This window comes from Papilio machaon, chromosome 1, assembly GCF_912999745.1.
Source record: "Papilio machaon chromosome 1, ilPapMach1.1, whole genome shotgun sequence".
NCBI lineage: Eukaryota > Metazoa > Arthropoda > Insecta > Lepidoptera > Papilionidae > Papilio > Papilio machaon.
This window is the reverse complement of record NC_059986.1, coordinates 6,858,460-6,886,178: the sequence shown is the minus strand read 5'-3', so window position 1 is coordinate 6,886,178 and position 27,719 is coordinate 6,858,460. Positions and strand designations below refer to the sequence as shown.

Genomic DNA, 27,719 nt, shown 5'->3' with positions numbered 1-27,719 from the left:
AAGTCAGAAAACCCAATTTGCTTTCATACTAATGTTGTAAAAAGTTTATTTATGCTTCATGTTATAAAAATAAATATAAACAGTTACACATTTTTAAGTTACTGAAACTTATGAAACTGGTTTCTTTACATCGTAAAATATAACTAATCCACATTAAATATGTATATTAATTAAATAATAAATATGTACGGAAATTTTAGACGAATATTTTAAATAAATTTTGCTAAATGAAGTCTGAAGACAAACCCTTCTATTTATTCTCATTTAAAAATCAAGTTTCATGGAACAATATTTGAGTTACACGACATTTGCATTGTTAAATAAAAATTTCCCAAATAAAGATGGCAATATTCATTGTTATATTTACCTTTAACATTTCTATTCAAGTCGGTCGCGACATTGACAGCGAAGTTGATCGGAAACAGCGAGCGTAAACAAATACGAACTGAGAAGAGAGTGATATTGTAAAGAGTGAGGGTGTCATTCGATTCCGGGACGTCTGTACCGTTTGTTTGTCCCGACCTTGTCCGACATTAGAACATAGAACTTTTGTAGAGACGCGAGCGGCGCGTGTAACCTTTTACCTTTAATAAACCAAAGGACGATATTAATGTCACTCAGTAAAGTGTAACTCGGTATAGTGAATAGGTTAAGTGAATTACAAGTATCTGTTACAAGTAAATGTCAACAATGTGTCCTCGGACCAGCACCCTCTAACGGATGTACCCTAATATTGTTCTGTAACCATACTTGCTTGTTGTAGATAATTTTAAATAACAACTTTAATTAATTTAACCGCTTTGGGGATCGTTTAGTTTAGAGGATGGTTGGATCATTTTTTAAGAAAAGATTCATTTTATTTTTTAACCTTAAGATCAATCTTGAGAATCGATGATTAGGTTCGACCGTATGTCATATCTTATTAACGTTTGACGATGCTAAATACGTGTCTATATCACCACATTGTACTGAAAGACTTCTCCGTTAATGCTCTCCCTTCATATTATCAGTATTATTAAAGGAAAGTCATTACCATAACGGTACGCGTTTGCTTGTTGCACGTTGAATTTTAAAACAAAATTATGAAAAAAATCTAGTAACAGTTAGAAAAAAGAAAGTTCGTTTTATTATGTTTTTTTCGTCGGTATTGTAGGTATACCAAGAATTCTTCTACCGTCTAATGTTGAATCGGCTTCATCATTTCCCTCATTAATTTCAACTTGAACTTCTATTTCCTGAAAAACAAAAATTAAAGACATCAGTGTTATAACGCTAGTTAAAATTGAATGATTTGGTATTGTAATTTTTTTATTATTATCATTTAAATTGGTTCCGTATTTTCTTCGAGGTAGATGTGTTTGCATTACAATATATGAAGTAATAAAAAATTACTTCTTATATTGTAACTTAAGTTTAACAAGATAATTTAACCTATTCTTAGGATTATTTTGAAAAACCTCGCAACTTCAAACACTATAAAATATCAATTCTACTATACAGCGTTAGTGTACGTTAGACCGTCGAACTAAGTTAAAAATAAAAGCGTCTAAGTTTATTTTTAAATATTGTTCGAATAGCGGTTGCACTTAAAAGGTTTATTTCTTCCGACTCACCGGCTGGTTGGAGTCCAGTTGTTTCTTTAACTCTTCCGAGCCGCTCTCTTTTGTCTCATCTTCTGATTGGTTTAAAATGTTAGCCGTCGCATAGTTTGCCTTTTCTGTTCCTTCCAACAATTGAATATGAAAAAGTTTTATTCTGATAGTTTAATCAGGGATTTTTTTAAAGTTAGTGAATAATATGATTATAAAGACGTACAAATTTTCTTAAACAAAAAAAGTATTAAAAATTGAGGACTTACGCTTTTTCTTGATATTTATAATACTATCGAAATATTCACCGAGGCTCTCCAATCTTCTTGTTTGATTGTTATCTGTAGATTATTTAATCAGTGGAAAAAAAATATAAATTTCCAAAAAGTGTCAAAAGATTTATTCGATTTGTCACATTTGTGTTTGAACAAACGATAACAATTTAAAAATGAGATCACCTTATAAATAAAAATCATCATTATCATCCTTTGTTTGCCCACTGCTGGACATAAGCCTTTCTCAATGCTTTCCACATACGAAAATATCATATCTTTGTTTAGAGAAACAATCAAAGACCTAACAGTGGTATTTTATCCAGACCTTATAAACATAGAAACTCACGACTTCCATCTTATAAATATATCTCGAATAAAAATTATGCTATTATTAAGAAACTTACATATACTAGGCTGTTTTAGATGCTCCTTTCTAAGTTTTACTGAAATATATAAAAGATAAAAATAAGCCTTAATTTTGAAAAAAAAAGTATTCTATTAGTTATTTACTGCTGTAACTACCGCAGGCGGTCGGTTTTTTGCAAACAGTTTGTCAATGGTAAAATTCAATGAAAAAGTTTTTGAACGATGCCCGACCGCGAGTCTAATCGAACGAACCCGTTGTTCGAAATTGGCGCAGTAGTAAACTTGTGCATAAAAATATACCTCGATAGAACACTTACATAATTCTTGTACCTGTTCGTCTACGGACGCTGAAATTGATTTTCATTAGAATTAATTGAGGAATTAATTAATTGAATGAGGGTGATCATTGTGGCGAAGTGGCAATCATTGGGGAGACCTACGTCCTGACTTGGAATAGGTAGATCAATAATTAATTATGACAGACTAGTAATTGATATTAAAACGATGTTAAGAATTCATTTTACTGAAAAGCATGAATGTAAAAACTTCGGGCAACGCGATGTCAATTGTCTCAATAATAAATACTATCGTGGATTTTCACTTTTAGATACCTGTATCAAAAGGTATTTTTATCTCCCTAATTATCTTTAAAAAAAATTGCGATGACTTTTTGTTTTTATACATGTTCAATGAATAGCCTCGATTACGTTGACAATTCTCACCATTTATATTACATAGCGTCGGTGGCTCAGAGGTTAAGCATTTGACTTGCATTGATGATGATATTACGTAAAGAAAACATTATCAACAAAGTTATAAAAATGACGTCCACTCTATCAACATCGAATACACGCATTATTTTTAACCCATATTTTAACTAGCTTCGTACCCACTGCACTGGGCTTAAAACATCATGGGTCAAGTACTCATGGTTCAGAGTCATGCGTGTTAAACATGAACTCAAATAATAATCCCGCTTTTGAGTGCACTCGGGAAAACTTTTTTTTTTTCAGTTCCGCTTTTATTAACGCAGTAAACCATCAACGTATGGAATTAAATGGTTGCTATGTGCGTATATTCTGCGTATAACTGCAGCATGTGCATGGCAAATGGCTACCATACTGACTTTCAATGGATCTATGCATCGATTATTCAACTCTTATACACGATGGTTAATATCATTTGCTCATATGAATTGATCTGTTAATTAACGTTAATTATAATTTGCTTGGACATACAAGATTACAAATAATCGTATATAAAAATTGCTTGTACTAAAAATGAAATAACTTTATATGTATTATAACAAGTTGTTTCTTGCTAAGAACAAATAACAACTTTATGCACATATAGTTCTGGAATTTGTTCACTTATCTATCTCTGTTGATCTGACACTAAAAAATATGTGCAAAACGCCTATGAGCTGTTGTAATTTTGCAATATGCGTAACAACTTCTTTGATAACCACATAATTGTATGTTGAATTTTATCATGCGTTTATAATTTAGCGATGAACTCAACATGTGACTCATCGCATATTTAAGAACGACTTGATTATTAGGGAGTTTTTAAACATTTTGTTTGATTGTACCGTTGGGCGTTGCTTTTTACGGTACGCATGCAAGCGAAAAGTTTCCCAGTTTTGTCGGATTTTCATACTTTAAAATGTTTTGCACTCATGAACATACACGTATTTACACAGAGCTTTAAAACATCTTAAATATTCCAATTGCCAGTATAAAGTTAAACTTAACTGCCACTAAGATTTTATCGTATTAAGAGAGTCGGCACTTTGATTATTAAATTTTCGTTTTCAACACTATCTAATGGTTTAATAAATAAGTAAATGTCATAAAACAGAATAGGGAAGAATTAAAGCAATTGAAATGGGTGGAAATCGTTTGAAATACACAGAAGAAACGTCAAGTAAACAATCAAAATGAGATAGCCCGCTACAAGCTCGGCTACAAGACGATAGTTCAATTTATCGAATAAAAAGAAATATGGCTTTAAATCAATAATTCTTTAATATGAAAATTCTAAGCGGTTTGTGTACAAATTAATAAAAATGCAATAAAAAATATAGTTATTGAAACCGCGGAAAGTTTTTATAGCTGTGGCGCGGCGTGCCGTCAGATTGCGGTATGTTTGATACAAACTGCCGCAAAATTAAGTTCGTCTGAGGTGAGCGCTACGCCTGATTATCCCCGTCCCCAGAACGCGCCCGGTAAATACTTTAATAAAAACATATAAGTATACTCTTTTAATACTATTAGAAGGTAAAAGATTAATATTTTATAGTCGAATCAGTCTATAGGTGTAGATTATTATTCATATAGTGTATCATTTTTGTTGTCTACATGTCTACCCTCACGAGAAAGACAAAATTGTTTGCGAATATGTTTTAAAAGTACTCTGTAAATGATGAGACGAAACTTTTTAATATTAGGTCCTTACATATGAAATTGGCGTTTTTCGTACTGGCCACTTTAATCACGAATTTCTCCTCTTTGGTAAGGAATTCCAAATTCAAATTTGTACAGCTATAGACTTATGTATTTGTGGTTCGATGACCGTCATTCATTTGTTTTTTTTCTTCTGTTTTTTTCTGTTTGCGTCACTCATTTTACAAAATGGAAAACTTAAAATATCGCATTATTTACGAGTACGAGTTTCGCCGTGGCACTAGTGCTGCGGAAACGACTCGAAGGGTGAATGATGTGTATGGCGGTCGTGTTGCAAAAGAAAACACAGTTCGTTTTTGGTTCCAACGTTTTCGTGCTGGAAATTTCGATCTGCAGAACAAGCCCCGTGGACGGCCTGAGACTCAAGTTGATAATGAAGAGTTGAAGGCTATTGTGGAAGCGGATCCATCGCAAACCACGTCCGAGTTAGCTGCAGGCTGCGATGTTAGTGATAAAACTGTTTTAATTCACTTGAAGCAAATTGGGAAGATTAAAAAGCTTGAAAGGTGGGTACCTCACGAATTGACTGAAGCAAACCGGCAAACGCGCGTCGACTGTTGCGTTACATTACTAAACCGGCACAATAATGAAGGTATTTTAAACCGAATCATTACCTGTGATGAAAAATGGGTTCTTTACGATAATCGGAAGCGCTCAGCGCAATGGTTGGATCCTGGCCAGCCAGCCAAATCCTGCCCCAAGCGAAAATTAACCCCAAAAAAGTTACTTGTAAGCGTTTGGTGGACTTGTGCCGGTATTGTTCATTACAGCTTTCTCAAATCTGGCCAGACTATTACGGCTGATGTCTATTGTCAGCAATTGCAAACCATGATGGAAAAGCTAGCGGCTAAACAACCTAGGCTGGTCAATCGCTCCACGCCACTGCTGCTTCACGACAACGCTAGACCACACACTGCGCAACAGACGGCTACTAAATTAGAAGAGCTTCAATTGGAAAGTCTAAGACATCCTCCGTACTCCCCGGACCTTGCTCCAACAGATTACCATTTTTTTCGAAATTTGGATAACTTCTTGCAAGGGAAAAAATTCAACTCCGATGGGGCAGTCCAAATCGCCTTCAAAGGTTTTATTGATTCCCGTCCGACTGGTTTTTTTAGTAAAGGGATCAATGACCTACCTATGAGATGGCAAAAGTGCATAGAAAATAATGATTCATACTTTGATTAATTAAATATATTATATTAAAAAATATTCGACTTTTTGTTCCTCCCATACAAAACGCCAATTTCATATGTAAGGACCTAATATATGATAAAGATGAAGCGAGAGAGATGCGCTAGGACGACGCTAAATGGAAACCCGTAATCTCTACCTACACCTCTTGGTAACGGGCTCTATTAATGTTGTTATTCGGATGTTATACGAAGTAAGGTTTATCAACTTTTAGAATATTCGGGAACAAACATCGAAAGCTTAGACGGTATCCTGCAAGATTTTTTTTCAATATAATAAACTTTAAAAAAAAAAAAATCGCTCCTGGAATTGGAAGCCACTTGTATTTACTAGCTCGAACCGTTCGTGAACTTTATCCAAGTTTATTGAAATAAGAACGTCGGAGTTGGCTGTCGTTAATTTTTAAACGCACCTCTGATATCGCTCGAGTTGCCGCTGCCCGTAAAGTTCCGGCGATGATTGTTTACAACCAATAGACGTTTTTTCCTTAACTTTTCTGCAATTTTTAAACCTACGAACGGAAATATTTTTAACTTTAAATTTGTCAATAATTACTCTAAGCTAGCTGTATAACTATTGAAATGTAGATATATTTAGTCAAAATAACTTTGATAAAAATTTATAACAACATTATTTCGGTTTTGTGAAACCATAAAAATATTACTGTCCCTTTAGAGTGCAAAATATTTTTTGTCCAATAATAATGTCGTATTCTTTTAATTATAAACATCAACTTAGTATTTTGCGAGTAATTACCTCTTCTAAATTTGGGATATTCGTTCCGCTCATTGCACTCTTTGGAAATTACTATGAAAAATAAAAAATAAATAAGTAAGTTGCCATTTTTATAAAAAGTTTTTATTTAAAAATCGAAACCTTACAATTAAAACTGCAAGAACGTGGCTTGTTAATCGCACTGTCTGAAAAAGATATGTAAAAAATACTTAATGTAAAGTTTAAAAAACTGTATATTTAGAAACCTTCCTCAAAGTGTATCAAATCAGTTTGTCGTTTTTTTTTGTTAGTAAAATAAATAAAAAAACTCCTCATTGACTAACCTTTTGGATCGTATGCGATGGTATCAACTATTTCTTGCTTGATATCATTGTCGGAGACTGAAAAATATATGCATGAAATAAATAACTTCAACACAAAACTGCTAAAAAAAATTTAGAACATTTACCATCTCCCATGATCGGTATAGCTTGAAGAATGTCCAGATGAAATATATCAAAGTCTAGAAAAAAGACTTTTAACATTAGATACATTATAATTAAAAACGGAATATGATTAAAATCGATTAAAAAAAAGATCCACAAAATCTATTGTAAATAAACTTTTTAAGATCGTTGCGTTTCGTTATCTAACAATGAAATTTCATTCCCCATAAACTTTTTTTATTTCATAAAATAAAAAAAAAACTACTTAAGTAATCAAGTACTTGTAATTAAATTAATTTTATAATGTATTTTATTTAGTATATTTTTACTACACTCTGTCACACAGTTTGCGAGAATTTTAAGCATTCACCAGTCAATTTGAAATAATCAAGCTAGAAAACTTTGTTAATGCCTGATCACTGCATTACACAACTATTGGAAACTCTGTAACAAAAGTAAATAAAATATGATAAATATAATCTGTGCGATACCTTTCAGAATAACCACATGTTGCGATCGTTTAACTGTAAAAAATACTTATTATAAGTAATGTAAATAATTTAAATAAATGTAATAAAGTTGTTAACAACATTACTTACAAAGTAACCGAAACAATTGCTCAGCCAAAATTTCAGGGCTATTGGATAATGTTATGAAACCTTTGTCATCTGAAAAAAATGAAGTTTCAATATATCTTAGTATAAATACTTTTCAAAGAAGTTTATTCTGTTTTATTTAAATATTTACATGTTCATACCTCCTGAAGTCTGTGCTGGTAAGAAAAACAAATAACACACATAAAAAAAAATACACTCGAATTGATTGAAGGAGGTTTCCTTCTTTTTGAAGTCGGCTAAAAATGGCATAATTCAAAAACATTATCAAAAAGAGGCGTTTTTTTCTTGCTTATAAATATTCTTGGCTATTGTGCTATAACCTTTATTAACATCTTTTTCTTTCTTCTGCTAAATGTGAGTTAGGGGATAAAATATGTAATCACCTTGTTGTAATAATTTATCAGCAAGAGTTATCATCTCATTTGGTGTTAAGGTATCCCCTACAAAAAAAAGGCACATTTTAATTAACTAGCTTATACCAGCTACTTCATCCACGGGTAATTAAAAAATCTCTAGTAAAAATATAGCCGATGTTACTCAGTGATAATGTAGCTTTCTAATTTCGAAAGAATTGCATATTTAAATCGGTCCAGCAGTTTTTGAGATTATTTGTTACATACAAAAATACATATCTTTACTCTGTATAATATAACTATATACATAGATATCGATTTATATATATAAATTAGAGTGAGAATTGGAGTGGAGATTTATTCTTAGAGGTTTTCTTTCGATTTTTAGGAAGTTTTCAATGCTTAGTTTAGTTTATAGGTAATTGAAGGTCATAAGTTGAATGAATTAAAATTGTGAAAATCACATCGTATCAATGTAAGCATTGTAGCCAGAATGTGCTGGTGGAGCGATATTCGCTTTGTCAGCATTCGCTTCTTTGTTTGCGCCAGTAATCCTCAACCGATCTGAGTTCTACAAAGAACGCAACAGTTGCCTCTCCTTCCATACAAAAGGATGTACGATTTATCATTCCTGCATAAAAACATAAATGCATTCTTCGTATTTGTGATGATGTCCTGACTGATTATGAACACTGCAAGTTGTTATTCAATGACATTTACTATGTTTGTTTTTTTAAACGCGAAAATTTGCAAAAACTCGGCTCATATATTTTTATTTTCTTATTGAATAAGTCAGCACAACAATTAGTTACATTTTAATTAAAAAAGTTTAACTGCAGCAATACTTGGAAAGGTGTGAAATGTCATGAGCGAAATACAAAATAATGTACATAATTATTACCTACTTTCAAGGGGCAACGTGATATATGATCTGAAATATAAAAAAAAATCTGTGCAATCACATAAATATTAAAATTTAAAATATAGAAGTCCAATATGTATTAGATTAATTCACAATATTATTATATATCTATAATCCAATGAAGACATTCTCTGTAATGCAGAAACGAGATTAGTGTTTTTGTACGATAGTTCATTGAAAATATAATTTAGTTCTAATGACTTGCATACTATGATTACATGATATAAGATTAATCAAAATATACTCTATGAGAGTATATATAAGATTTTCTTTTGTTGTTCCATGTAATTTTAATGATTCAATTAAAAAAAAAACAAATTCACCGTCCATTCCTCCAACTAGTAACAAAGTCGGAATTTGAATTTTTAATTGGGAAAATTGTGAGGTGTAAGTATAGCCAATTATTAAAAAAAATACCTCTGTAGATTAATCTTGCTGCAGATAATGCAGTTATCAATATACTAAACCGGTTAAATCTATCACAACACATAACCTAGACTGCCTTTTGCTACTATAATTCAAATATAACAGCTTCTCATTCTCATTATGTTACAATTCGTAAATTCGACTTTTAAATTAAATAAAATCAACATCCAAGCTGTTTAAATCAAAGTTACATAAATGTAATACTTGCCTCTCGGTGCTTCCTCGGAACACAAACACGTAAACACGTACACCTATACACAGGAAACAAATTACAAACCATGTTCAAGTGAAATTAGACAGGCGGTAACAATTATTCGTGGGGCAACTCACAAATTCGAATATTATGAGGAAGGAGCGTGAAGTGATGAAACGTCCCTCCATTTCAAAACACGTCTACTTTCGGCTCGTAACGATGTTAACTGCTACGTTGGAAAAGCAATTACTATCGAAATTAAAATGCAATGAGCATGTAATCTATTAACTGGCGAGAATATGTAAACGTATGGCGAAAACCTTTTGTAATCAAAATGGGGAACGCTTGATTTCGGATTAGGATTCTGCATTCAATCATCCAAGAGTTTAATGAACAGTTACATGGATGTAAACATCTGTTGTAAATTTTTCTTTATTAATTTAGAATTTATTACGTTAAATATTACATACAAATACATTCCCGTTATAAGAGGTAAGTGACAAGACTCTGTATACAGGATTAGAAGAAAAAGGACTCTGTCACCAAAATATATAAATACATATTATATACAAATATATACAAGTGATACCATGATAACAAATTTGTTCCGAATACTTCAAAGGATCCATGACACAGTTTAAATCCCACATACACGACAATAATAATTCAATAACGGCGAAAATTCGTGAAAAGTCTTATGATGTAAATATTTATGAGGTGCCTGAAGTTTTACCAAAGTCAAGTTGATGTCTTTTATAAACGAATCAACTGCTTGTTAAAATCGACACAGCGGGCGGTTAGGCGAGGAACTTGTTCGCACCGGATAACTTTCAAAATTTATATAATTTTCAGGGAGGACGCATGTTTGTTTCTTGCAGAGCTGGGCATTAACTCGTTAATCCGTTAATCGTTAATTAACGAAGTTAACATTTTCCTTAACGGATTAACTTTTAAGTTAAATTCAAAAAGTGTTAACGCTCTTGTTAACTTCCGTTAAATTTCACTTCCGTTAATTTAGTCCGTTAATTGTAACAATAGACACTTATTGACGTGTTGTCATTTTATTTAAATTATGCATCAGGCTATATTCGTAAGTTCGGCTATGTTCGGGGACCGTCGGCGAGTCGAATGGTGACCGAGAACGAGAGAGAACGAGAACGAGCGAGTGCGAGTGTATGTCGGTTATACAATACACCGAGCGGCCGGGATAGACGTGATCAAAAGAGTACCGCAGAATCCTTGTTAGAAAATAGTGACGATTTAACCAAACTTACCCCTATCAAATATTGCGATGTTTAGGCGCTAGACACCTTCAAAGTTTATTAATTATTTCACATTTACACAAATATCTCGAAAAGTCTATATTACATTTTATTCACATTAAAACTGGTTTTCATTTATTTAACATCACTTTTTTTTTAGAACATGATTTTGTTATAAAACCAACATAAGGTACGAAAGTACTTTATTCTAAATACAATAATTATACACTTTGTCTTATACGTGAAACGCAAAAATCTAGTAAAAAAGATAAACACTGCGTTGAATTGCAATCAAAATAATCAAGTGTGCATAACTCTTCAACGTCGTAACTAAATTACAACTAAATTTTGTTGGCGACGAAAATGTTTATTTTAATATTGAAGTTTAAAGACAGCAAAAAATATAAAAAAAAATCGTTTATGGTTCATTTGAAAAAGCGTACAAATAGGATTTTTTTGTCATTGCGTAGATAAGAAACAAACAATGAAAAATAAATTTAAAAATACGAAAGACGAAATGTGCACGCAATAAACGTTCCTCAAAAACAAAAGGGATTTAGGTGTTTATTACCGTCCTTTGCTTTTTTGGGGCTTCTTCATAGTAAACGAAAAATAATTTTGCATTTTAAAAATATGAACAAAGGATCAAATGGACAGCCGCACAGAGAATACGATAACGAACTCGATGGATTTATGGCCCCAACCCTTCTAATGGTCGGGGATGCACGTGCGCTGCACAAAGACAATAGCGAAGATAATTTGTTTGTTTACAAAAAAAAAAGTATACGATAAAACGAGAAAGAATGAGGAAAAAGATAAAATAATTGTGAAATAATGTTAAATTGTGTTATACTAAAATTAATATATGAAATGTCGTCGGCACAAGTGACCTTTACAATAACATAAAAAACAATCTCAAACAAAATGCACGGAAAAGTAACAAAATAATGTCATGAAAACCCTCTAAACTCTAAAGAAAGTTCTCTTCTTTCTTGTAACATATCTATATTGTATAATTATTGTTATTTCGCAGTCGGTGTCGGCCGAAGTAAATAGGTGACATATTATATTTGAGATGTATTAAACATACTTACGTTTATGTCCCTTCTTACTGCATTTTGTTTGAGATTTGAGATTGATATTCTTTTGAATATTACCATAATACGAGTATGTCTCACTGTTTAATAGAAAACTTGTGTTGTCTAAATTTAGTTAGTTCTCTAATTCCGTGAAGATGGATGGTCGATAAAAAAATGACTGAAAAGGTCAATTGTCCATCATTGTCAGTGAAGTATATAAGTAACTGCTTTAACTGCTTTATTGTAACACTCATATACACAATTATGTGGAAGCCTTGGTTCCTGAACTAGGGCAAAGCCCTGTGTTTCAGGAGCCAATCCCTTCCCCCATTATCATCATCATTAAATTAATTTTGCATTTAGTGATAATAGAAAAGAAAACAATCATTTATGAAATTTTCAAAAAAAAACAAACATTAAAAGAAAAAAAAAAAGATATAACTAACTTATTTTCGAATTTTTTTGCATACGTGTGTTTTAGATTGGTGCGTGTGTATGTGTGTGTGTGTGTGTGCGTGTGTGTGTGTGTGTGTGCGTGTGTGATGTGTACCTATGTTTGAGTGTGCGTGTGTGTGGGAATGTTGGTGTGTGAATGTATCCCTATGAATATGTCAGATGTGCGTATAACTATAGATAGATAACAATAGATAAATTAGCAACTAGTTTTTTCTTTTTATGAGACATTTGTAATATGTTTTTTTTTTCTATTTCATTTTAAGTTCTCACTCTTCAATACTTATAAGATTTTCACAATCTCTGTAATCTAGGTTGTTTAGCCAATTTTTTGCATGTTGTTTCATTTTATAGTAGTTTAAATTATACACATTGTGTTTTTGGTTAAGTAGGTTGTATAATCTAGGTGCTTGAAAATTGTATTGTTTTCTTGCCATTAAAGTTCTAACTACGGGCATCGGAGATATGTGTCTTCTTTTATTTCCTGTTAACGTTCTGTTTCCATTACGATGATAGTTCTTAATACACTCAAATAATATTTGAGTGTATTAAGATACATATTATGTAACATTTTCTAACACTCATAATTTTAGACTTTTTATAAAGCTCAGAGGTGGGATATCGGAATGAAAGTTTAAGTATTACTTTGAGTAAGGCCCGTTGCGCTCTTTCAGCTTCAAGTAAATAAGTTTTAGAGGCTCCACCCCAAGAGCAAATGCAATAGTTAATAATACAATGGCAAAGAGCTTTATATGTTGTAATCAAGAGCTCAGGGCTGGCGACCTCTCTCAATTTTTTAAAAACATATATTAGCCTCCTGATTCGTCTCGCTAATTTGTTTATGTGGAGACCCCAGTTTAATTTATCATCTAGAATGACTCCCAGGTATTTAATACTATTTGTTCTTTCTATGGCTGGGCAGGTGCAATATATTGTTTTGTTTGAATTTCTATTACATGGAGCTTGATGCATAGTAATGGTAAAATCTTGGGGAGGTTTTGTGTGAACCATTTTATGGAAAGCTAGATATTTTGTCTTTGTCGTGTTTATCGTAAGTAAGCTATTTTCTAACCATTGCGAGATGCGTGTAAGGCCACTATTAGCAAAACTTTCGACTGTATCCCAGGATTTTCCATGAAATAGTATCACAGTGTCGTCGGCAAACATGAGAATTTCAGCGTTAGGGAGCTCCATATTACATAGCTCGTTGATATAAGCTAGAAATAGCGTCGGTCCGATCGTACTTCCCTGTGGAATTCCGTAGGAGCAGGAAGCTGCCTCACTTATGAAAGATCCAACACGAACTCGTTGTATTCTGTTGCTCATGAAGTCTTTAAACCAAGAGAGAGGTGTGCCTCTTATTCCCACATTCTGAAGCCGCGTTACGAGGACTGGCACTGACACAGTATCAAATGCTTTTTGAAGGTCTAAGAATACACCTATGCATTTTTCTCCTTTATCTAAATAATCAGCTATATTATAAGTGTGTGTAACTAGTGCATGCTATGTCATTAATATCGTACAGGCAGTAGTACATCACCCCAATCGTCAAAATTTTATTTGAGTATATTATATAACTAAACTATAGATAGGATTAGCGCTCGCCCGAGATTTCGTAAGCGCAGTAAAAAAATAGCCTAAGTTCTATAGAAAGTCTCGACTAAATCAGTCCATATGATTCGGAGATTATTCGTATGGCCATTTCCCGCTTGCGCCCTATATTCGTAATATAAACCAAAATTAACTTTAACTGTTAACTTTAACTTGCGTTAAATTTTCTTAAATTAAACGCTTTAACGATTAACGAAGTTAAATTTTTATTTAACGAATTAACGATTAACGAAGTTAACTTTTTGATTAACTGTGCCCACCTATGGTTTCTTGTTACTGTTTATACAATTTTATTCAATTTGATTGCTTGGCGGTAAATTAAAATAGTGACTGCTGTTAGAAAACGAGATTCAGTCGTATATTTTAATGACCTTAAAATAACGAAATATTTATTATAAATATTTTATTATACATACATACACGTCATGGTAAATCAGAAAACAGCGGTTGCTAAACACCATTTGTTCGTAGGTGAAAGGTTTGTGTGCGATGACCCGAGACGAAGCAGATAACGAAAGAACGAGCAAACGATAGAGAACATTGTCGGTTCACTATTTCGCCACTTAGCAACTCTCACTCCAGTGAAAAGATGCTAACGCCACAGAAATTACTCACATGTGTTGTAAAGAGCTCATTGTCCGTCCGATCTAGATTTCGTAAATTGTTTTTCCCGGGCCATCTACGAACCCAACGCCTATTGTTCGCCGTTGCGATGATGTTCGGCTTCGTTTGCTTTATGTTTTTAATAATTAACACACGCCATTATGAAATGAAAACGGATTGCGTTTATAATTTTAGCGGAATACGACATTACTTTATTTCTCATTGTTGAAAATTTTTAATTCATCACTATTCTCATCAATACGTTTAATCGATTAAAAAGGCTCTTGAACACAAAATGAGTGGATAATCTGTAAGTTAAGATTACGCTATATTTCTTGACTTCTAACTTTAATTCATACGGAAATAATTTTATGATTACTTCTCAACAAGGATAAACCAAGCGGTAAATAAAATGTCTTCTTCAGTAACTGAATTTATGGCGTACGATACTGCATTTAAATATGTGACATGATATTCCAGAGATTAAAGCTACACAGTTGCTTCACGAGGCTCGACAACCTCGGTGCCTTGCTGCCACAGACAGTTGCATATTTTATATCACAAATTTGTTTAAGCGCAACTCAGAATCGTGTTATTTGAACTAAAATATCTCTGGCTTCAAGAAACATACATAAAGGTTAATTAAAGTAGCAGTTGAGTTAATAAAGTTTGTTACATTTATCTTAAAATATTTTGACGTTATGTAAAACAACTAGCTTAGATTTAATAATATTGAAAACATACACGCTAATTAACTTTAACTTGATTAAACTTAAATGATCGCATAGCCTCACGGATATTATTAAATATTTTGTTTTAATACGAATTATGATCCCTAATGATTAATTCAAAAAAGTAAGTTCAAACCAATTATATTTTATGAACATACTAGCTTTTACCCGCGACTCAGTCCGCGCGGAATAAAAAATAGAAAACGGGGTAAAAATTATCCTATGTCCTATTCCTGGTTCTAAGCTACATGCCCACCAATTTTCAGTCAAATCGATTCAGCCGTTCTTGAGTTATAAATAGTGTAACTAACACGACTTTCTTTTGTATATATAGATTAACATACAACATTTCTTAGCTACTAATTAAACCTATCATTGGTCAATTTTATAACCAATCATTGAAATTGATTCAATTAACTTTGATGCGTATAAAGGTTGCATATGAAAATATTTTGCAGATTTATACGAGTAGGATCCATTCACAAAGAGTATCGGAGTAACTGCGCCGGGGCTTTATTGACCGGGAAAGCTTTTTGTTTTTCGCAAAAGGGCAACGATAACCTACACGGCTATAGTGATCCTTTTACAGTTTTTGCACGTTTTAAAATAGGTTATGGACAATACTAAAACAATTAACTTTCAGTCTGTAAGAGATTACATCCTGTTTTTATTTTTGTTTTTTTTTTAATCTGATTGAGATAAAAAAATTATAAATGCAGTAACGATAAAGACAAAGATACTACTATTACATGAGTTACTTTTAATATAAATTGTTACATTCTTCCATCTTACAAATCCTAAAATATATTTAAAAATAAAGAATTCATGTTTTATATCTATGGTAATACTTATAAAGGGAAGCTACATTATCCCCGGGTGACATAGGCTTTATATATTATTAGATTTCTTTATTTAGTCGCGGTCAACTAGCTATTGTTAAATAACTTGGATAAACTAAGAAAAATATATTTTGAAAGTGATCTTAACCAACAACCTAAAACTATCTACGTCTATTAAACTGATGTGTTTATTTGTAGATAAAATAATTCATTCAACGATTCGATTCATGTTTTAATTATCGTAAGTGTTAATAAAAATATATACATATTTCGCAATCAGAAGAAGAAATCAACTTCAATAAATCAAAATTAGAAAATGAGCGGCGTTCGAAGAGACTTCTTGTACGATGCTCGTCTGACATCGATCATTCTGGAAATAGGGATCGGTGCTAAAACATTGTTTGTTCTACATGAGGCTAGTGAATCAATTATAACTAGTTGAGAAGTGATAACCAGTGTATTCCTTGAATCCGATATTATCCACTACCTGTGCGGTAGTGATCTCAATCGATAATAGTTCTGATGGCAAGCTACCCCGTCCGTTATATATATTAATTAAAACACGAATCGAAACGAGTACAAAAAAAAACAAAATAGATAAAGAAAAAAATAGCTATCTGAATTGAATACTAAACAGGATGATTTCACTATAAACATTTATTTAGGACGTCTTATTTGACAAGGCAAAATCGAATTTACTTGTACATCTTATAAGGGTACCAACATCGCTCACGTCACATAATTTCTCCGGGCCCGATGGAGATCCGCGCCGTCTAGACGCGACTAGGAACGTAAACAAGTTCTACGACAATCCCACTTCTTCATAGACTATCGAGTCTTCTTTAAGATTTATCTGACGATAAATCCGATGTGTAGTGAGAATGCGGATGCTAGCGCTGCTGTGCGATTCCAGAAGGCTTAAGGCTTACAAACGGCACCGTGAGTTCACGTGAGATTCACGCGTCAAGAATATTGACAGATTGAGCCTTTATCCGGCTACGCAAGCAGTGGCTGTTATTAAAATGTCTGCCATATAAACTACCATTATATCACAACATAACAAGTGTATTTACCATTTTTATATTTGTATATAAGATGTAACGTTAAGTTTTAAATAAAAGGCGGGAAAATCATACAATGATTTTAATTAAATTAAGCTTCTACTGCTTTATAGTCATACAGTCAACGCTTTAGACCAGAAGATTCATATCAATCATATGAAATATTCATATTTCAAAGAGAGATCTTGTATTATTTAAGACCAGATTAGAACAATAAACAAAGTGCTTGGTGTACGGAACCGATACGATAACACAACGCGGATGTTCCGACACTCGGTGCTTGGAAACAAAACAAAAGAGCAACACCGGTTTCCTTTCACGTCAAAGCTGGAGTAATCTGAGTGGATAACATTCGACCACTTACTGTTAAACAATGGACCATTACGACTCACCAGCACGACTTTACAATACAAAATGCAATTTCTTATTGAAGAAAAAAACTTGGCAAACTTTATTTTTATTACAAAACAAACATTTTTTCCACCTAAGTATGATTGTTTCTGAATAAAACTTGTGCCAAAACTTTTCGAATTAGACATTTGTGTGCAGACAATAGCTTCTCATTCTTCCATTTGCGATGTCACGATAAATCATACACTTTCTCACATATTTTACGTGTGATTTTTGATTTGAAATGTCCGATACGAAAATATCCAACATATTATGTTTCATGAGCAATATATTCACTGCCATATCTTGGGAAATGTATCATAAATATCAAATATAACATAATATGTTATTTATCTTATTTGGTATTTGTCTTGTATTTAATGTTACGTTTCATAAACAAAAGTATCATAAAACATCATACTAATTGTAGAATAATTTTTGAGATCCTTGTATTTATTTTAGTTACTACTTAATAATTTAAAACAGGCATTGGCGAAGACCTATGTCCAATAGCGGGCAGACAAACGATGTTGAAAACGAAAATGAAAATACCTTCAAAAGCAACCGAGTTGTACCAAAAATAAACCACAGTTTAAAATTATTGTACATCACTATATTCGTGATAAAAAACGATGAAACGTAGTTATTGTACAGCATTTCTTTAGCTTCTTTGTTTCTTATTTTATTTTTTAAATTCTGTTTTAGTTAAAGAAATATTGACTTCTGAGGCTTCGCTTACTGACACACCTTTACAAAAACTGATAATAGGCTCTGTTTTTTCAACGAGAACAAAAGGGTTTAAATACCTATATGTTTTTGTATATTGTTACAGCAGTGGAAACTTACGGGAAAGGTGGTAAAACTGGAACAAAGCGAGAATACCGATTGTTCCTTTTAGGAGTTCCCATCAATCGAGAGTAGAATATCGTTTGTCAGAAACAAAACTATTATTCTTTGTATTTCGAATAGTAAATTCACAGAGTTGAAAGTAATTTCGGAAAACTTTCAAGTGAATTCTGAAAATTTTAAAAGAGTTCAAAAGCAAAATGTGTACATTTGGGTTATGGATTCAGATTTGTTAAGACGTCGTATTGTTTTATTCATTTTGCTACAAAAAAACAGATTAGACTTGATGTTACTTAATCTTCCGGTTCCGGTTGTCAAAGTGTAAACAGTGTTCTATTGTTGCTCCCGATTTTAAATTATAAAACAAATAGTAAACATCGAATTTTAACAATATAACGCAGTAAATAAAGTTCTGGAAGACACCAAGAATCATATCTTCACTTTAACAACAAACAAGAAACGAAAACTTTTGGATAATCACAAGATTTAGTGCTTAAATTAACAGTTACAGTTATCGAAAAAAAAAAAAGGTGTCCGTCAAGTAAAATCTACAGTGACTTTGCAAAACAACGACTTGTCACTTGTCAGCTGCTTAACTGCCACAACTTTCAAGTCATCGAGTAGATAAACAAACATTTGACGTTCGACACGAGATACCAACATTACAAAAGTAAATTCGTTCAGAAACACGTTCTATAAGTGACTTATGCGATTCAATTTACAAAGAGTAAGAATTTAAAATTGAATTATGGATAACGGTGGAATGTCAGAAGATATGTTTAAATTATTTCAAACTAGCTTTTACCCGCGACTCCGTCCGCGCGGAATAAAAAATAGAAAACGGGGTAAAAATTATCCTATGTCCGTTTCCTGGTTCTAAACTACCTGCCCACCAATTTTCAGTCAAATCGATTCAGCCGTTCTTGAGTTATAAATGGTGTAACTAACACAACTTTCTTTTATATATATAGATGATGAAAATTGAACTCGAAAAACAAACAGCAACAATTACAGAGAACGTAACTACTAATTTAATGCGTGTTATAGATGATAAAATACAACCAATAATTGAAGAAAATAATAGCCTCAAAATGGAAATACAGTTATTAAATACAAAAATAAAAAATCTGGAAAACGCAAATAGGAGAAACAATATAATATTACATGGTGTTAAAGAAATAGAGAACAACTACAAAGAATTATTTGATTTGATATGTCTTAATTTACACAAAACAAATATTAATGTTGAAAAATTTGAAATAAGTAAATTTCATAGATTAGGACGGAAAGAAGAAGGGAAAACAAGGCCCATACTAATTGCATTTACTTCATACCAAAAGAAAATAGAAATACTTAAAAACAAAACCAAAATGCCAGAAAATATTTACATAACAGAAGACTTATCGAAAGAAACTATAGCACTCCGAAAAAATCTACAACAACAATTAAAATTAGAAAGAGAAAAAGGAAACGAAGCCTACATTAAGAATAATAAAGTTATAGTAAAAGAGACGAGAGATGTAGGAAAGAGAAAAAGAGATTCGTCGTTATCGCCTGCGAATATTTTAACGCCAACGCGTCCCACCGACGTGGCGAAAAACATTATAGCTCCACCTAAGTTACATAAAGTAGATGCATTTGCTTACATGCGATCCAGATCACATTCTTTGACGGAGAAAAGTGCGCAACAACCTAAAGCATAGCTATTATTTGATACCGGACAGGAGAGAACAGCAACCAAAATATGTGCAACTATAACTAATCCTAAACAAATCCCCAATACGGCTGGTCACCGAGGGGAGATAGACCAATACCCCCAAAAGCTTAAATCAAGAAATCCTACCAATGTACCAAAAAACGGACATCAAGAAAATACAAAACAAAAACTTAGACAGAAATTCAACATAGCTACTCTTAACACAAGATCGATGAAATCGCAAGAATCCTTATTAGAATTAGAACTAGCATTAGAAACAATAAATTGGGACAAAATAGGTTTATGTGATGTGAGAAGACAGAATGAAATAACTGAAGAACGGGATAAGTATATATTATATCATATTAACAAAAAGACTGGCATTTATGGAGTAGGGTTTTTAGTTAAGAAATACTTAAAAAACAATATAATTGAGTTCCAAGGCATATCAGACAGAATTGCCATTTTAAATTTAAAGCTTCCTGGTTATAAACACCTGGCTTCAATAGTCCAAATATATGCCCCAACCGAGGTTAGCCAGAAAAACGTAAAGGATGAATTCTACAAAGATCTTAATCAAATTATGTCCACTGTAAACAAAACCGTCATTATAATGGGAGACTTTAATAGTCAAGTAGGAAAGAGGAGTAAGGACGAAGATAACGTCCTAGGACCACACTCAAATGGGAAGAGGAATGACAACGGACAAAGACTAATAAATTTCGCATTAGAAAACAACCTCCATATTATGAACACTTATTTCAAAAGAAAACACAGCAGAAAGTGGACGTGGACATCGCCGGATGGTAGAACAAGAAACGAAATAGATTACATTCTCACGAACAAACCAAAAATATTTACCAACATTGACGTTATAAACCAACTGAACTATAATACAGATCACAGAATGCTTCGAGGGCAAGTTTCCTTATTAAAACCAAAAACACGCAGAAACATCCATTATAACAACAGAAGACCAATAACCTTGCCAATTAAAGAAGATATTTTAAAACAGCTAGAATTAAATTTAGAAACAGTAAAGAATATTACCGATGTTCAACAGAAATACGATATACTCGAAAAGGAACTAAAGGAAGTCAATAATAAATGTACAATAAACAATGATCAAAAAGATAAAATCGGTCCAGAAGCGAGAAACCTAATAGCTCAAAGGAAGTGCCTTTACGTAGACCGAAAAAGCAACCAAGAAAAGATAACAAAAATAAGTAAAGAAATTAACCGACAAATTAGAAAACATAGACAGAACAGCAGAAACAGTACAATAAATTACTACATAGAAAAAACAGGTGGAGTTAATAAAGCGTTGGATCAGTTAAGGGAAAGTAAACACTGGATAGACAGATTGACACACCATAAAGACAAGAAAAGCAAAACAAACAGGAATGAAATATTAGAGGTTGCGACAGAATATTATCGTCAGTTATACAGCGACGGAAAAATACCGGATGAATCTTGCCACAATACGGAAAGACATATTTATAATAATGATCAAGTCCCTAACATACTAAAAGAAGAAGTGGATAAGGCTATAAAAACACAAAAAATGGGTAAAGCACCGGGTGCAGACTACATATCAAACGAACTGCTAATAGGAACTTCTGATACAATATTAAATGTTCTAACCCACCTATTTAACGAAATTATGTATACTGAATATATACCAATCCAATGGAAGAAGTCAACAATAATACTACTACATAAAAAAGGTAATCAAGATGATATAGCCAATTATAGACCAATTAGTTTGATGTCCAACATATACAAAATATTTTCTAAAGTACTGCTGAATCGCTTAACAAAGACATTGGATGAAAATCAACCCAGAGAGCAAGCAGGATTTCGCAGCGATTTCTCTACGATCGATCACATTCATACCATAAAGCTAGTTATAGAAAAATGTAATGAATACGGGATCAAATACTATTTAGCATTTGTGGATTACAATAAAGCATTCGACTCTCTTCAACACACATGCATATGGGAAGCGTTAGCAGCACAAGGCGTCGAAACTAAATATATACGACTTATAAGCAACGTATACAAGAACATGGCAGCAAATATTCGAACCGAAAGGGTAGGAGATCATTTTCCCATAAAAAGAGGTGTCAGGCAAGGAGATCCACTTTCGCCAAAACTGTTTTCGGCAGTTCTTGAATTCATATTTAGACGTCTCGAATGGCGAAATTATGGATTGACTGTTAACGGCATGAAACTAAACCACCTAAGATTCGCCGACGATCTAGTGCTAATATCCGAAGACCCACAAACCATGCGAAAGATGCTTGAAGAGCTAGTTGACGAAAGCGAAAGAGTCGGACTTTCTATGAATGCAAAAAAGACAAAAGTAATGACGAACCAAGATAAAGTCCCTATTATAGTCAAGGGCACCACAATACATTATGTTGACGAATATACTTATCTCGGACAAATAATATCGCCAAGAGACCTCGCAACTAAGGAAACAAACAGTAGAATACAGCAAGCGTGGAAAAGGTACTGGTCACTGAGAGAAATATTTAAAAACAATCAAATACCACTTAGTGCAAAGAGGAGAATATTCGATACATGCATATTACCAATCATGACCTATGGCTGTCAAACATGGTCATTGACGAAATTAAATATGCGTAGACTTGCGACCTGCCAACATAGCATGGAGCGAAGCATGCTCAATGTTAAACTTAAAGATAAAATATCACTTAAAATACTACGCGACCAAACTAAAATTAAGGAAGTTACCCGCTTCATATGTAAACAAAAATGGAAATGGGCAGGACATATAATGAGAAGTAAAAATGGAAAATGGGCCAAAGATGTGATAGAGTGGTGTCCAAGAGAAAACAAAAGAAGTAAAGGGAGACAGCGTCTAAGATGGGAAGATGAAATAAGAAAAACAGCTGGTGTGACGTGGAGGAGGATGACTTACAATAGAAGAGAGTGGCAAGCTTTAGGGGAGGCCTTTGCGGAAACGCAACACAATCTCTAATCTGGTATCAATTATTATTACTGTTTATGTTACATTTGTATTTGCAAGATTGTTGGAATAAAGGCTATTATTATTATTATTATTTTTCTTCATACTAATTCTGTCTCCGCCTGGCTGGTTTTTATATGATAGATAAAGTAAATAAATAATGGTTAAATAAAAACTAATAAATATACTACGTATTTACGATAAATACATATATATAAAACCTAAATTACACACTATACATACATACATACATAAATAATCCTAGCCAGACGGGATTCCCTCGGCAGGGGAGACCAGACGGCCAAGGGTCAGGGAGAAAGGGAAAGAAACCGGCGGACAATTCGGGCGGTATCGAGAAGCACCGCTTTCTGCATTTGAGCTCGGAGCACACCGTCCCGGAGCCCCAGCCTCCTCAAGTATCCAGAGAGGCTGACTGGAATTAAACCATTTGCAGAAACCACTATCGGTATAATTTCAGTCGACAAGCTACCCCACATGTCAGAAACCTCGTGTGCCAAGTCTAGATATTTTCTTTTCTTCTCTGTTGCGGCATTCTCGAGATTCTCGTCATGGGGGATCGCTATGTCTACCAAAAATATCCCTGACTGTGCCCGGTCCATCAACACAATGTCAGGCTTATTCGCTGGAATAGTCCTGTCTGTGATGATGGACCGGTCCCAGTAGAGCCTGGCGCGGTTATTTTCGAGCACGGCTTCCGGGACGTACTTATAATAAGGCAGTCTAACATCCAGAAGACCATACTTAAGAGCGAGCTCCTGATGGACAATCCGGGCTACTAAGTTGTGTCTGTGCAGATACTCAGTGTTAGAAAGCGCCGAACAACCGGAGATAACATGCCTAAGTGACTCACCGGGACGGCGACATGCTCGACAAATGTCGACGGTGCCGTCCTTTAGGATGTATCTCCGATAGTTGTTGGTCTTAATAACCTGATCCTGTATCGCACAGACAAAACCCTCGGTTTCCCCGAAAAGGTCCCCGAAGCGTAGCCAGTGGTGGGATGATACTGTATCTACGAAGGGCTCATGAAGAGCCTTGTAGAACCTCCCGTGGAGCTCTTTCTCTTTCCATATTGCCTCCCGGTCAGAGACGCTCTGCACTGCCGGGTCCTGCCATTGCTCGTTGGCCAAGGATAGGGGGGTTAGTTCTTTGTCACAAGATATGACATCCGTGTGGATTCCATCACCCGATTTCGCCAAATAGTAGCTACGGAGGCTGCACACTTCGCGATTATGCATGGTGAGGGCACTTAAAAGGCCTCGCCCACCATGCTTTCGCGGTAAGTACAGTCTCATAATTGACGATCTCGGGTGATGCATCCTGTGGGACGTCATAACTGTGCGGACTTTTCTGTCCAGGGCGTCGAGCTCGGTTTGAGTCCACCTGAGTATGCCAAAGGTATACGTGAGGACGGGCATGACCCAACAGTTATATGCGCGTGCTTTATTCGCGCCTGACAAAAGACTGTTAAGAACTTTTGTCAGGCGATCAAAAAACACATCACGAACCGATTGTTTTACGCTGCCCTCATCAACACCGACATTTTGTGACATGCCCAGGTATCGGTATGTTTCAGCCTCAGAAAGGGTTCTAAAGTTCAGAGGATTATCAGTGCCCTCTGAACTTGTAATTTTACCTTTCTCCACATGAACGGCCGCACACTTATCCGTCCCAAACTCCATCCTGATGGCATTACTAAAATCACTAGTGATTTGTAGCAACTCCAGCAGTTGGGTATAATTAGGAGCAAATAATTTGAGGTCATCCATGTAGAAAAGGTGGGTCACTTTTGCTCCTCCTCTCCGAAGTTGAAAGCCCCGGCCAGAATCCTCCAGCAAAGTACTGAGGGGATTCAGGGCGAGACAAAACCAGATTGGACTCATTATTATTATTATTATTATTATTATTATTGTTTTATTCATTTTGCTACAAAAAAACAGATTAGACTTGATGTTACTTAATCTGCTACATTAAAGTAATTTCTATCGCCATGATAAAATATATAATAGCTTTCGCCTTTTTAAATATAAAAGTCAAGAAAGTGCCACTTAAGACATTTGACGTGAATTGTTTTACGGAATAAAGAATCGAGTCGAAAATGCGGTGTCATCCCAGAGGAATCGAACAAATACTATAAATACGAATACGTACATACTTGCGTTCTAATTCTTTCTTACTAAAATTTTATTCGAAAATGTATGGAAAAATTGTAAAGTCTTTATTCCAATTTCAAATATTATATTATACCTTTTTTGTACCATTTTATTGTGTTCTCTAAAGTGTTGTGCTTGGAATTAAATTGTCGATATCGTTTTTGATCCATATCGAAAATTAACAAATTAAACGAAAAATCAGAAGCTTAAATTAATATCGAACATCAACCATTGTTTTCAGTAACGACAGAGTATAAGAATATTATCTTCACAGTACACTCGGAAAATGAAAGATACGGTATGCAATAAATAACGTGCTTATAGGATTTTGTAAATAGGCTGAGGCATTCTGTTCGTTTCTTTGTCGCGAACGTGTGCAGGCGGTAAGCCACTGCCGGTCGCTCCATTACCACTGAGAGCCTTGTGGATTTCAATTCGCTTTGTCAAAAGCGGTACAAGACGTTGGCAATGCGTTTAGAGACAAGAGCACTAGCCGCTATCTTCAGATCGGCTTCACTCAACATCTCGTAGATTTTATAGTTAAAATGAACGTTTGAAAAAGATGTTTAAGGAATAAAACTATAAGTTCTATTTACACTTTACAAATGTTATAACTTATAATGTTCCCGATAGTAAAGTTCACATATGTTTTTAGCATAGCTGTTAATAGCCTACCGAATAGAATACTCTACTCTAAAATTGATAAGTGAAACGTATCACAAAGGTTTTAATCGATTATTTTGTATATTTTTTAATAACGATTGTCATAAACTATAATTTCATACTCTTGGTATACATTAGAATACCTTTAGAAATGTACAATTTGAGTACTGGTGTTCATTAGGGCAACTTCAAGCTGGTACAAGATGGTGTAGTTTAATCTTCTTGACAAAACAGTGAGCAATTTCAATAAATCAGTCAGCGTCTTGTGGCCTCATTAACGCTTTCCCCAAATTTATTACTCTTGTGTAACACGTACTGCGATCACCATTACTTGAAGATGATTCATAGCGTAAAAATCTGTTTACAAAAGCCAATATCTTAGCACATTTCTGTAACATAACGGTTACAATCGAACACTCAAAGTTATATATTTTTGTGTCAATCTGGTATATCATATTAGCAAAGTGAGGTAATTTAAGTTATAATATCACGCAACCGAATTGATCTCTAACAGTATTGCAATCTGTATCTTACAAAACTATTCTTATAGTTTAGTCGCTACTATAAGCATAGCATGATTATAATATCGGAATTAATTGGAGAAAACGATATCAAATTTAAAAAACTTGAGAGGTGTCAAGAGACACCCGGATGGAACGAAGTTCCTTTCTATTAATTAGTGAAGGAACCAATGTTTATTCTATGAATAAAAAACTTATGTCTTCACAAGAAGTACATTTTATTTCTATGAATTTTCGTTATATATTGTCACGTCGTTGCCATGGTGAAGTAGCGCTCATTCGTCGTTAACATACTTACTATAGCAAAAAGTGTCGTGACATCTTTTCGTAATAATTTTTTCCGTCTAGCCCCCTTTCACAACGCGCGATAAGGAACTTCGTTCCAAAACTTAAACGCTTTGTCATAAGATTTTAACAATATATTTAATCTAAAATCTAAACGTTTTCGTAGATAAACCCGCTATGACGGCACGTGCCGGAATGAACATTGGTCGGAGAGCCGTCAAATATACGCCGCTGACGTAATTTGCACATAAATGCCCGTGTCAATATGCCCATAAAACGTACTGACAATTTACTCAATTTCTCTTTATCATCAATATCTGCACATACTGTTTCATAGATGATAATGGACTGTGACAGATAACTCTGTAACACAATTGATTGTGTAATTAAATTACAAATAGTATAGGAATATGATAAATTGGCTTCAAATTCACAGTAACACCTATTGTAGTGAGTAAGAAGTTTGAATGAAATGGGCATGACTGAATTTTTTTCTTGTAATGTAATTTAAATTAAAAGTGAATTGAAAATTGATCTTGAAATTTAAATGGATTTTATTTTCCTATGATTTATTTTACCTTTACAAATATCGCATTCACACACTACCGAGCACGGAACAAACATTTAAGAGGGAAACGTTTTTGTCCCATCGCGGATTTCCTTTTGCCCATGAGCCAGGATTTAGATAACAATCCCGCTGCAGCCGCAGCCGCGCTATCGCGACACGAATAAGTGAAAATAGAAAATTCCATCTACTTTATCTTTTAATTATCTCTAACTTTTTGTTAGTTATTCTTACTCTCATGAATTTATTTAATTATTCGTTTTTAAAATTGAAACGCTTAGGGCCTAGCATAATTTGCGAGAAAAAAATCCTAATGTCATGGAAAAAGTTTGTATTAGATTTGTACAGCTAACCTATACTAGCAAAATTTTACAACTTACGGGCG

The 27,719-nt window shown here is 33.7% G+C and overlaps 3 protein-coding genes and 1 long non-coding RNA gene across 6 annotated transcripts in view; 1 reads left to right on the top strand and 3 right to left on the bottom strand.

The window, feature by feature from the left end:
• LOC106719977 overlaps positions 1-27,719 on the top strand; it is a 136,702-nt gene that overhangs the window by 35,027 nt on the left and 73,956 nt on the right. The window lies entirely within an intron of this gene.
• Positions 1,859-7,007, bottom strand: LOC106719981. The gene is made up of 7 exons (XR_001357435.2): positions 6,948-7,007; positions 6,771-6,809; positions 6,646-6,696; positions 6,302-6,400; positions 2,548-2,577; positions 2,269-2,307; positions 1,859-1,930 (listed from the first exon to the last, which is right to left on the bottom strand). It is a non-coding gene; the product is annotated as an uncharacterized LOC106719981 (long non-coding RNA).
• On the bottom strand, positions 7,035-9,840 carry LOC106719781. The gene is made up of 8 exons (XM_045680133.1): positions 9,698-9,840; positions 9,576-9,618; positions 8,921-8,950; positions 8,050-8,106; positions 7,807-7,821; positions 7,649-7,717; positions 7,541-7,573; positions 7,035-7,126 (listed from the first exon to the last, which is right to left on the bottom strand). Exons 1-8 carry the CDS (start codon positions 9,746-9,748, stop codon positions 7,035-7,037), a joined length of 390 nt encoding a protein of 129 aa, XP_045536089.1. The 5' UTR covers positions 9,749-9,840.
• LOC123721421 lies at positions 23,435-24,916 on the bottom strand. The gene has a single exon (XM_045680127.1). It carries the CDS (start codon positions 24,914-24,916, stop codon positions 23,435-23,437), a length of 1,482 nt encoding a protein of 493 aa, XP_045536083.1.

What these genes read in the sequence shown, in the direction of transcription:
- LOC106719781 (XM_045680133.1), bottom strand. Translation starts at nt 9,748, where the DNA reads ATGGAGGGACGTTTCATCACTTCACGCTCCTTCCTCATAATATTCGAA. An exon ending in TTCCGAGGAAGCACCGAGAG is followed by an intron (nt 8,951 to 9,575) that starts GCAAGTATTACA and finishes TTTATATTTCAG; the next exon opens with ATCATATATCACGTTGCCCC. An exon ending in GCAATTGTTTCGGTTACTTT is followed by an intron (nt 7,574 to 7,648) that starts GTAAGTAATGTT and finishes TATTTTTTACAG; the next exon opens with TTAAACGATCGCAACATGTG.
- LOC123721421 (XM_045680127.1), bottom strand. Translation starts at nt 24,916, where the DNA reads ATGGATGACCTCAAATTATTTGCTCCTAATTATACCCAACTGCTGGAG.